Below are 10,110 nucleotides of genomic sequence, written 5' to 3'. Positions count from 1 at the left end.
GCGAACTGGCATATCCGGTCTCTCTCTTTTTGAGATGTAAGGTCATCAGGTAGCCTGCCATGAGGACGACGCGAGAGTCCATCGGCATCTCCATTTTGTTTTCCAGAACGATACTGGAGTCTGAAATTGAAGGTAGAGAGGGACGCCAACCACCTGTAACTGGTTGCATCGAGTTTTGCTGAGGTGAGGATGTAGGTCAGAGGGTTTGAGTCTGTGACAACGGTGAACTGATTGCCATAGAGGTAGTCACTCAGCTTCTCTGTTACAGCCCACTTTAAAGCCAAAAACTCGAGCTTATGTGCTGGATAGCGGGACTCACTACTTGACAAACCTCTACTCGCATAGGCGATAACCCGCAGCTGTCCCTCCTGCTCCTGGTATAAGGCTGCTCCAAGGCCCGTAGTGCTCGCATCCGTATGAAGGATGTAAGGCAGCTTTGGGTCAGCAAAGGCCAGGACTGGAGGCGACGTTAGCTTGTCAATGATAGTCTCAAATGCTTTCTGGCATGCAGGGGTCCACCGTCCATAAAACGGCTCCTTTGGATCATGATACTGATTACTCCTCCCTTTTGATTTGCAATGCTTCCTCAGTGGTGGATAACCGGACGTTAGATCGTTCAGCGGTTTCACAATACTTGAGTAGCCTTTAACAAACCGTCTGTAATATCCACAGAACCCAAGGAAGGATCTCAGCTCCTTAAGGTTCTGAGGGACTGGCCAAGTTTTAAGTGTGGCTGTCTTTTCTGGGTCAGTTTCTACTCCGTGTTGAGAAACAACATGCCCCAAGTACCGAACTGAGGACTGGAAGAACTTGCACTTCTCGGGGGACAGCTTTAAGCCATACTCCTTTAAGCGTTCCAGGACTTTCATGAGTCTGGCTTCATGCTCCTCAAGGGTTTTCGAGAAAACTATGAGATCATCCAGGAAAACAACAACTTCCTTCAGATTTATGTCTCCCATGCATCTCTCCATAAGCCTCTGAAAAGTACTTGGCGCGTTTGTCACTCCCTGTGGCATACGGTTGAACTCCCAGAAACCTAGTGGACAGACAAAGGCAGTCTTGGGCTTGTCACTCTCTGCAACTTCGATCTGATAATAGCCGGATTTAAGATCGAGTGTACTGAACCACTTGGAACCTGAGAGTGCGGTGAAGGTGTCATCCAGTCTTGGGAGGGCGTATGCATCTTTCACTGTTTGTAAGTTTAACTTACGGTAGTCAACACACAGACGTACCTGACCGTTCTTCTTCCTGACCACAACAATTGGCGAAGAGAATGGGGACTCGCTCTCGCGGATTACTCCAGTTGCGAGAAGCTCTTGCAAATGCTTTCGAACAGCCTCTATGTCGTGCGGGTGAATCGGTCGGGCTCTGTGTTTGAATGGTGTCTCATCTGATAGCTTAATGTGGTGTTTGACCTTGTCCGTCCTTCCAAAATCCAGATCAGTCTGGGCGAAGACCTCTGGCATACTGCTCAGCTTTTGAGTAATGCGGTCTTTCCAGTCAGAAGGGATGGGAGAGTCGGCAAAGTCAAATGTCACACTAGAGGTCCTGGATGGTTCACACTCTGATGGCTCACTCACAATTTGTTTGTGAGATAGGACAGTCTGTATTGCACTGAGTTCTGCAATCACACTCTTTGCTGGGATGGTAATGTCATGCTCTGACTCATTGGAAACTACTACAGGTAGCTTGCACAACTGGTTATTTGGCAAGTCAAGGAGACAGGTTTGCACCAAAAGCCCCCCAGGCAGGGAAGATACTGAAGGATATTCCAACAGGGCAGATCTCTCAGTGTAAAATTCCTTGATTGATACTGTCCCCTCAAGAACGACTGTTTTCCCAGCTGGGACATTCACTTCATCCTTGCCACGCATCCTCACTAATCCAACGTTTTCATCTGAACCTTGCTTTTGCCGCAACTCCAGTACTTTGAGTACGGTTCTGTACCCATGAGGAATGGGATGGTAGCCCTCTGGGTTTGCCTCTCTGTACATTTCATACACTACATCAAGAGTGTTTGTTCCTATCAATACACAAGACTTCGTTAATGTCCCGGTGTCTGGGACTACTAGAGCTAGCGTTTTGACTTCTAGTTCAGCACCAAGAAAGTCTTTAGGAAAGGTGATTCCAATCTCAACATAACCCAGGTAAGGTACAAGCTGCCCATTGGCCCCTTCAACCTCCAGAAGGTCATGTAGTGGCTCTATCTGTTGCTCAGACAAATACTGGTCATAGTAGGACTTGGTGACAGTGGTCACTTGAGAACCTGTGTCAAGGAGACAACTGCACACCTTACCTTTGATCGTGACTTGACCTGTACTCTTTGTGCCTATGAGCCTCTTAGGTAGTCTGAAAGGTTGTTCTCCAACATGGGATTGCCTCAAAGTGGCCTGTGCTCTTGGTTTAGCTTGACTTCCAGATTTAGCGGGACGATGTTGACCTGCTTCAGTCCCAGTTTGCCCCACAACTGAGACTGCGTCTAAAAATCCTGGTCAGCAGATGGAGTGTTTTGCATCTCCCAAATGCGACGCTTCTCTCTCAATTGCTTCCTCTTATCAGCGACAAGAGTGGGGTCTGGGTCATTACTGCAACTTGCTGAGATGTGGCCATCCTGACCACACTTGAAGCAGTACCATGGTTTTGGCTGGGTGCTCTGCCGCAAGTTGGCAGGCTTCGCACTTGTGACCTTGATGCTAGGTGTTGCCATAGCCATCTCACGTAAATCACACTCGGCCTTGTCCTTAGGCTTCGAGCTTTTCTTCTGTTTCTTTGCCATCAAATTAGTAAGCTGACTCTGTAGGGATGCAACTTGCTTCCTCAGATCTGTCAACGGGTCAGAATCAGATTGAGTCACTGCCTGTAGCTCACTACAGGTGCAAGTCTTTTGACAGTGCGCCACAACCCGCTGCCGGGTTGAGCCAAGGTGTTTCTTCATCCGTGTAGCTTTAGCTGCCAGTCTATCTTCTTCTGTCCGGAGCATTAATAGAAGTTCTGAGAATGTTGGGGGTTGGCTTTTCTTGTTTTCAAGATTAAGATCTGAGAGCAAGGTGTGGTCCCAACATCCACGACAAAACTGCTTGAGAATGTGTTTATCGGCATCCCCAGCAGAGACTCCTCCCCTCTTCAGAGTAAGGTTCAATGCGCCCTGAAGACGGCAGAGGTACGCAGAGGCCTTTTCACCAGGATCCTGAAGAGTGTTCATGAATTGGGCGAAAAGCTCCTCTCCATCTTCCACTGTTCCAAAAGCTGCATCCAACAACTGAAGGTAAGTCTCAGGTGTAGCTTCTGGGCTCAGTCTGTTGACAATGTCAGCTGCAGGGGACAACAAGCTCTCAAAGATCTTTCTAGATTTTTGAAGTTCAGACATGGCAGGGTCTTTCCTGAGAAGTTCGACATGTGAACGCCATGTGTCATAATCTGTCTCACCGCTGGGTCTGGGGATCCTGCCAGAGAATGACCGGAGTCTCATTGGAGAATATGAATGTGCAATCAAGTCATCTTTCTTCACGATGTGTTCCACAATGACTTTCTGAATTTCAGGTGGGTTGAAACTGTTTGCCGCACTAAATGGGCTCTTTTTGAAATCAACAGGTAGGTGTGGCTCCGCACCACCTTGAATCAATCCTACCTGGGGTGGATCTTCAGAAAACTGCTGGCGTGCAATCTCAGAAGTTTTAAGAGAGGGGTGAAGCTGGTTCTCCCTGTCTGGATCATCAACTTGCATGGAGGAGAGCATACATTCATCATCGGTCTCTGAACTCCCAATGATTTCACTGATCTCTGTCATCATCGACTTCAGTACCTCTTCAAAACTTTTGCCACTCAGTTTTGCCACCTGCTTTATTTCATCTAAGTAGGACTTAGTAGCACTGCCACCCACCTTGGCAGTGTAAACGCTGGAGAGAGCTCTTACATGGTATTTTACACCGGGCTTCCCTTCAACTTCATATGTGTATGGCAAAAGATCAGTTAAGGCATCAATGGCGTTACCACTTCGGTACTCGACGATCAGGTTTTTGAAAAATTCTGAGTTTGGATCTACAACTGGGACGGCTCTAAAGGTACCATACTGCTTCAAAAAGTCAAGAACCCCTTCATCATCCGATGAATTGAGTGTACCACTAACAATTACTGCATTGGGGACTTTGATACCTGAGCTCAATACAAAATCCATCTTGTGGCAATAGCAAAAGATGTTTCAATGACAATACACACTTTAAGGAGGTTTCACTGCTGATATTCATGCACCAAAGAGCTCCTGGCTGGCTCGCCACTTTTGTAGCACTTATGTGGAGTTACATAAAGTACCGATGGATAATTACCAAAGTAATAAGCAATTTGGGCTAGTGTCAGAAGACTGAGAACGACTCTTAGAGCTCTGGTACACAAATGGCAGAGAAACCAGACAAACACAGTTATGTGGCTTTAAAAGTACTTTAGTGATGTTAAGCCTTGTAAAAGAAATTTGTAAACAACACAGTATTACAACAGGTTTTAACAGAATGTCAAGTATAAAAATTTCCCCCAAAGTAGCAAAAAAAAATAGAATTAAATAAAATTGTGCACAAGTAAAAGAATTAGTCTTTTTTAAGTCCAAATGGTACCGGTGGGGCCCATAGAATTCATCTGACAAGGAGTGTGCGTGTGATTGTCTGTCCTACCGTACTACTTGTACAGTAGAGGACTGTAGTCCATCAATGTGCAAATGAGTGTGCGTGTATATGTATATCGCCTCCTAGGATCTTGGGTTGGCTCGCCATCCAGTGAACACTGGAACACTCTGGGTTCTGGAATCGCTGACCTGGTCTTTGGATTCGTCCCATATAAAAACCTGACCTATAAACAATGGCCAAATATATGTCACGTGCCCTTTAAGGATAACTCTCACAAATTAAACTAAAGTAGTGTCACAGTGCAGTAACTACTATTCAGATCAGCTATCATCAATTCAATCATCATCAGTTCAGTCATGTTGTACAACATTAAAATATCAAGTTTCAAAGGTCAAAGTATCAATATCCAAAATTTCACAGTATCAAGGTTCAATTATTTGTAACCTGCAGTAACATTAAAGATTATCTACAAGGTTGCAAACATGCAGGAATTATAGTCACCATATAATTCACTTTCATTGTAAACATTAATTACATCCATCAAAATAACTCACTGTACATATATATCTAATCACAAATAAATAAGTATATTACCCCTTTTAAGAAATGGAATAATATGCAAATGCTTATCAGAAATTGAACAAAGTGCAAATAATCAATTTCAATAACCCGTAAACACAAGGACTCAGTCCACAAATAGGAGTATTAAAATAGACGTGCTTAATCCCGCTTGTACCATAGGCCTACCAGTACAAGTGGAAATACACTAAAAATTACCTCCAAGTGTTCAATACTGAGTATTGTAAAACAACTGATTGACATCAAAATTTAAACAGGAAGCAGGATAAAGTCTGATTACAATTATCTCTCATAAAGTTATTTTTAGCTGCTTTAACCATTTACAGCTTTTCACATGTTAATGACTTAGTTAACGATCTAACTAGCATAACAACAGCGTTTCAGAGACATCGAACAACTGTACCCACACTCCGCACATCACATGTCTGATTAGCCACATTTAGCTTACCGCCGTCGAGTGGATGCTCAGCATTTACATGGAGCCACAGCTCAGTAAACCCTCCGGTTTCGCTCTGCCCTTGACAACAACAAGTGCAAATACATAATTTGTGAAAAATACCAGTTTAGATGGTATTTCTTTTAACTCGTTAGAGGTTAATTTCTCCAGCTTACCGATAACAAAAGTTTTAGTCCGTCTGCTCTGTTCGGCTGTAGAAGCAAGAGACTGAAAACTTGGGAGCTGGTACTAAGGAGGGACAAGAGCTGCCTAGAGCTTCACCGATTGGCTGACATGTGAGGAGTGGGGTAAAACAATTGGCTCTCATCAGAGCTCATCAACCCTCTGAGAAAACTTAACCCTTGTTTGACCAGAGCATATCATATATAATCTGCATCCCTTCTATGTTTAAATAAATATTTTGATCTCATTTCACTTTCATTAACAGGGACAGTAAGAACAGAACAATGAACATTAAATGTTTTAATTTTTCTTCTCTTTTTGTTTGAGATGATTTTAGGAACTGGGTTACATAAGCACAGCCTGTTGTATTATAAATACCAAATGTGCATATTGGGCTTTCCAAATTAATCTGTTCGCTGAGTCACATGTATTTTCACAGTAAATTTGTCGGTGTCTGGTTTTTGGCGCAAGATACTAACAACATAAGTTGAGGCTGAATTCCAGTGTGTTAAATAAACTGCTTCTACCGAGATACTAATAACATACTACGATGGACTAGTTGCAGCCACTTTACCTTCCACATTTAATTTTGTCTAATACTGGCTTCTGTAGCAATAATACGTTAGAATTTCTTCTGAAGACGCGGCCATTAGTCCAGTACATTGAAGTCGAGGTTTGTTTATTTTGTTTATGGTGTCAGTGACGTCCTGGCTTTTGCCGGCTATGAAATAGAAGTTGATTTAAGGAAAAGCAGATGCTGGCTTCACGGTGCAGTTGAACGCTGGCAACGCGAGAGCGAAACACGTCCGTAGATTTGGTTTATGATACGGCCGTGTTCCGGTGGTGCGGCCATGAAGTGCAGTAGTGGTTGGTGCTAGTTTTAGTACATTGGATAGAGGTTTGACGGTGGTTTGTGGCGTCAGTCGAGTTTTAAGGGCTGCGGTCATAATACAAAGTAAAATTTTAAGTACATAGAGTAACACCTGGTTTATGATGTCAGGTATAACTTCGGGGATGCAAGCATCACTTTTATGATGCGACTTTGCCCCGTTGTGGCGGTCATAAGCGCAGAGAAAGGGGTATTTTGGTCTATGGTGCAGTGTGCTTTAAGAAGATCTAATAGTTGAGCTCAGAGGTTTCTGTGCAAATTTCTGCTGATGAGAGGCGCTCTCTGTGTGTCACACTGATGGTGTAACGCGCTGTGTGTGTAAGGCGCGCTCTGGCCGTGGGTGAGGCGCGCTCTGAGTGTGCTTTTTGTGTGTGTGTGAAGTCTGAACACAGTGACAGTGACGGTTGATGTGTTTGATTAGGAGGACATTAGAGCAAAGACACATTTTAGGATCAAAGGTTGATGCCTAGTGTACCTGTGGAAATAATTTTGCCCTAGGAGTGGCGACCCTCCTGTTCGTGGACGCGCGGCCAGGACCGGCGGCGTCCGGGTGCCGAGGTGGTGACTTGGGGAGGTGAGGGCCCCCGCATAGCTACGGAATAACACTGGGACCGCAGCGTAATTGCGGGTTCACATTTATTCCGGACTAGAACAAGACACATTTTGCGAACAAAGGTTGAGTCTAGATTAGTAAAGAAATATGAAAAGGTTGAATTCCTCGTTTCAGTGGTTGAAATTGTTGTGTGCCTGTCCCCTGACGAGTGTGAAATTAAAATAAAGAGGGAATTTGGAGCCACATAGAGATAGACGGGCATAATTGGGTGTATTACTCTGTGGTGTAATAAAAATAAAAAGGAGAGATAGTAAGAGGTGTGCAGTGGAGAATTATGGAGGAGTAGAGAGAGGAATGTGTTGGGAGACTGGCGTACAGTTTACGCTGTCAAGGTAGGCGGGTTGCCTGCTTATCGGTTTAAAAGTGATGAAAATGAAATTAAAATAAATCTCTTAGTGTGTTAATACAGGAAGCTGCGGACCTGGACCAACTGCCCCCACAAGCACAGCGGCCGAAGCAAAATTATAGGTAATGGGAACCACACCCAGCACGAATCAGCAGCTGTGAAAAAGACAGCAGCGAGGAGAGAATTAGAGGAGAAATTAAGAGAAGTTTTAACACATAAAATTGGGGCCAACGGACTTGTGGAGGTTGGGAAGGCGTCCGGAGCATCACAACAAAAAGGTGAAACAAAAACACACAAGCAGAGAAATCTGAGAGAAAGGCTCCTTTTAAGGTAACGCCTAGTTTGAGAAAAGATAAAATTAACCTGCTTTTATACAAATGCACATACACGCAATGAAGAAACAGCTTACACTCATGAACACGTGAAGATTTTCCAGCAAGGCTACAGCAGCGAAACTTAACATACATCTGGTGTTAAAGGATAAATACATTACTGACAAATAAACTCTCTGGGTTGCAGGACAACAATTTAACTTAAAAAAAAAAAGACACTGGTCTGACCAACCAGTGAAGACATGACAAATTTAGGGGTTAAAAGATTCAAATTGTGACATGTTTTCTGCTGATTGATTGAGACAAGTGATTACTGAATGAAAGAAAATTTCCTTTTGGGCTTTTAAACATGATCTTAAGAATTTTAACAGGTGCATGTTGTCCTGTCAACTTGGTGGGTTAGGAGTTGATTATATCGGGAGAGAAAAAACAAAAAAAGGGGGAGAGAAGGCTGACACAGGGCCTGGCCCCGTTGTCTCCCCTCTGAATAACACAGCCAACACAACATCATTTTCCTGTTCGTTTGTTTTTGTTTTTTTTGTTTTGTTTTTGTTTTTTCTATATATATTTAATTACAGGCTGCTTTGCCGGCCCTGAAAGCCGAGGCTGACTGGACTCCTGCTCTCCCCCATACGTGACACTGACCAAATGCTGCAACAGCTGGACCCACAACAACGACCTGAGAATGTCAACAGACCTGCAGGAATGTGATCTCATGCAGCCGAGACGGAGAGCACTAAACCTAAGGCCCGTTTCACTACACGGGGGAAAATTCCCAGACTGCGTCAGCTGACAGAGCTGTGACGAGACGCCCGCCAAGCCCGAATGAAAAGTAAGGCCGAGCGAAAGAATGCTGACCTTGATAACTTTGCATTCACACTGTGCAGGACAGTGATGGACCAACACGGATGATCGGGCGGCAAAAAGGGCGTGACCGAGACAGGAGGAGTAACTGAGGTCAGAAGGCACCTCAGAATGGACAAAAAACACAGAAGAAGATGCAGGTTTCACCTGCGGTGAACATCGACACTGGAGAAAGGACTGCCCCAATTGGGGTCAGAACCAGGACGGACAGAACTTTGGGCAGCAGCAGCAGCAATGGTCGCAAACAAACTGAAAAGGAGGGGGGCAGGACCCCAGGGCACGCTTCAGGCAGTGGTTTACCCAGAACACCAGAACAGGAAAGTGATGAACAAACACACACACACACATACACACACACACACACACACACACGTCTCCAAACACACAGATTCAGAATGAAGTGAAATACACACATGAACACGTGCACTCGTTGAGTGAGTGAGAAATGACACACACACACATATACACACACACACACATTGGAATGCTGATTCACTGAGAAGTGATCCACATACACACACACACACACGCTGATGCAATGAAGAATGCTTTGCTTATGCTGATATGCAAAATGCTGCACACAAACATCCCAATGCATAATTTTTATGAGGAGCCATTGATTACTTAGAATGTGTTATATGTCACCCAGAGGGCATTTATGTAGATTTTAGGAATAAGGTCTAAAAAAGTTTGGTTATGAAAACAATGTCTGTGCGTGATGTCTGTTTATGGCTCAAGGCCTTGACTGAATTCTTTGCTGTGCTTCACACAGCCCTGATGAGGAACAGTGGCACAGAGTGAAAATGATGAATTAATAGTGTAAGTTTTAGGTCGGAGTACGGCATTTTCTGTGATTGAGTTTTAATTCAAGGAGGAACAAAAGGTGTTACGGCACCTGAGGTTCTCATTCCCACACAATATTGTCCCGGCAGGAAGCAAAATGTTCCTGTGAATTTCTGGTTGATTGTTTGGTTTTGTTTAGCGCTAGTTTGATGTTATCAGTGAGCTTTGGCTTGTGTTCTTTCTCGTAAGCGAGAGAGGGATAGTTTTATGCTTGGACATGTCTGCAACGGGCCCTAGTTTGTGTTATTTTAGTAGTATTTTGTTGGTTATGTCTGTTTTCGTTTTTGTTACAGTGCACTGAGATAAGAAAATCTGAGAGGTGTGATCCACCGGTGGTGATATGGTGATATGGTGATATGTTGATATTTTGTGAGTTCATGATTTAACAATCAGCTCTTTAAACCAGGCCTGA

General features: G+C 44.1%; 1 protein-coding gene across 2 annotated transcripts; it reads right to left on the bottom strand.

Annotated features, from left to right (window-relative positions):
- Positions 1-1,881: 1,881 nt before the first annotated feature.
- LOC147316649 (zinc finger CCHC domain-containing protein 18-like) lies at positions 1,882-6,155 on the bottom strand. Of its 2 annotated transcripts, none has more exons than XM_086313173.1 (3): positions 5,805-6,155; positions 5,641-5,709; positions 1,882-4,836 (listed from the first exon to the last, which is right to left on the bottom strand). In XM_086313173.1, exon 3 carries the CDS (start codon positions 4,172-4,174, stop codon positions 2,480-2,482), a length of 1,695 nt encoding a protein of 564 aa, XP_086169299.1. In that variant the 5' UTR covers positions 4,175-4,836; positions 5,641-5,709; positions 5,805-6,155; the 3' UTR covers positions 1,882-2,479. The 2 variants fall into 2 exon arrangements, with proteins under 2 accessions (XP_086169299.1, XP_086169298.1); XM_086313172.1 differs by having other exon boundaries at positions 5,641-5,704.
- Between the last annotated feature and the right edge of the window lie 3,955 nt (positions 6,156-10,110).

The sequence above is a fragment of the Aulonocara sp. 'chitande type north' Nkhata Bay genome, linkage group LG12, assembly GCF_057382095.1.
Source record: "Aulonocara sp. 'chitande type north' Nkhata Bay isolate Kocher_YH1m ecotype deep benthic linkage group LG12, A_spYH_male_GT1.1, whole genome shotgun sequence".
Lineage (NCBI taxonomy): Eukaryota > Metazoa > Chordata > Actinopteri > Cichliformes > Cichlidae > Aulonocara > Aulonocara sp. 'chitande type north' Nkhata Bay.
Note: the sequence above shows the minus strand (reverse complement) of the source record. Positions and strands in the feature narration are given on the sequence as shown.

What these genes read in the sequence shown, in the direction of transcription:
- LOC147316649 (XM_086313173.1), bottom strand. Translation starts at nt 4,174, where the DNA reads ATGGATTTTGTATTGAGCTCAGGTATCAAAGTCCCCAATGCAGTAATT.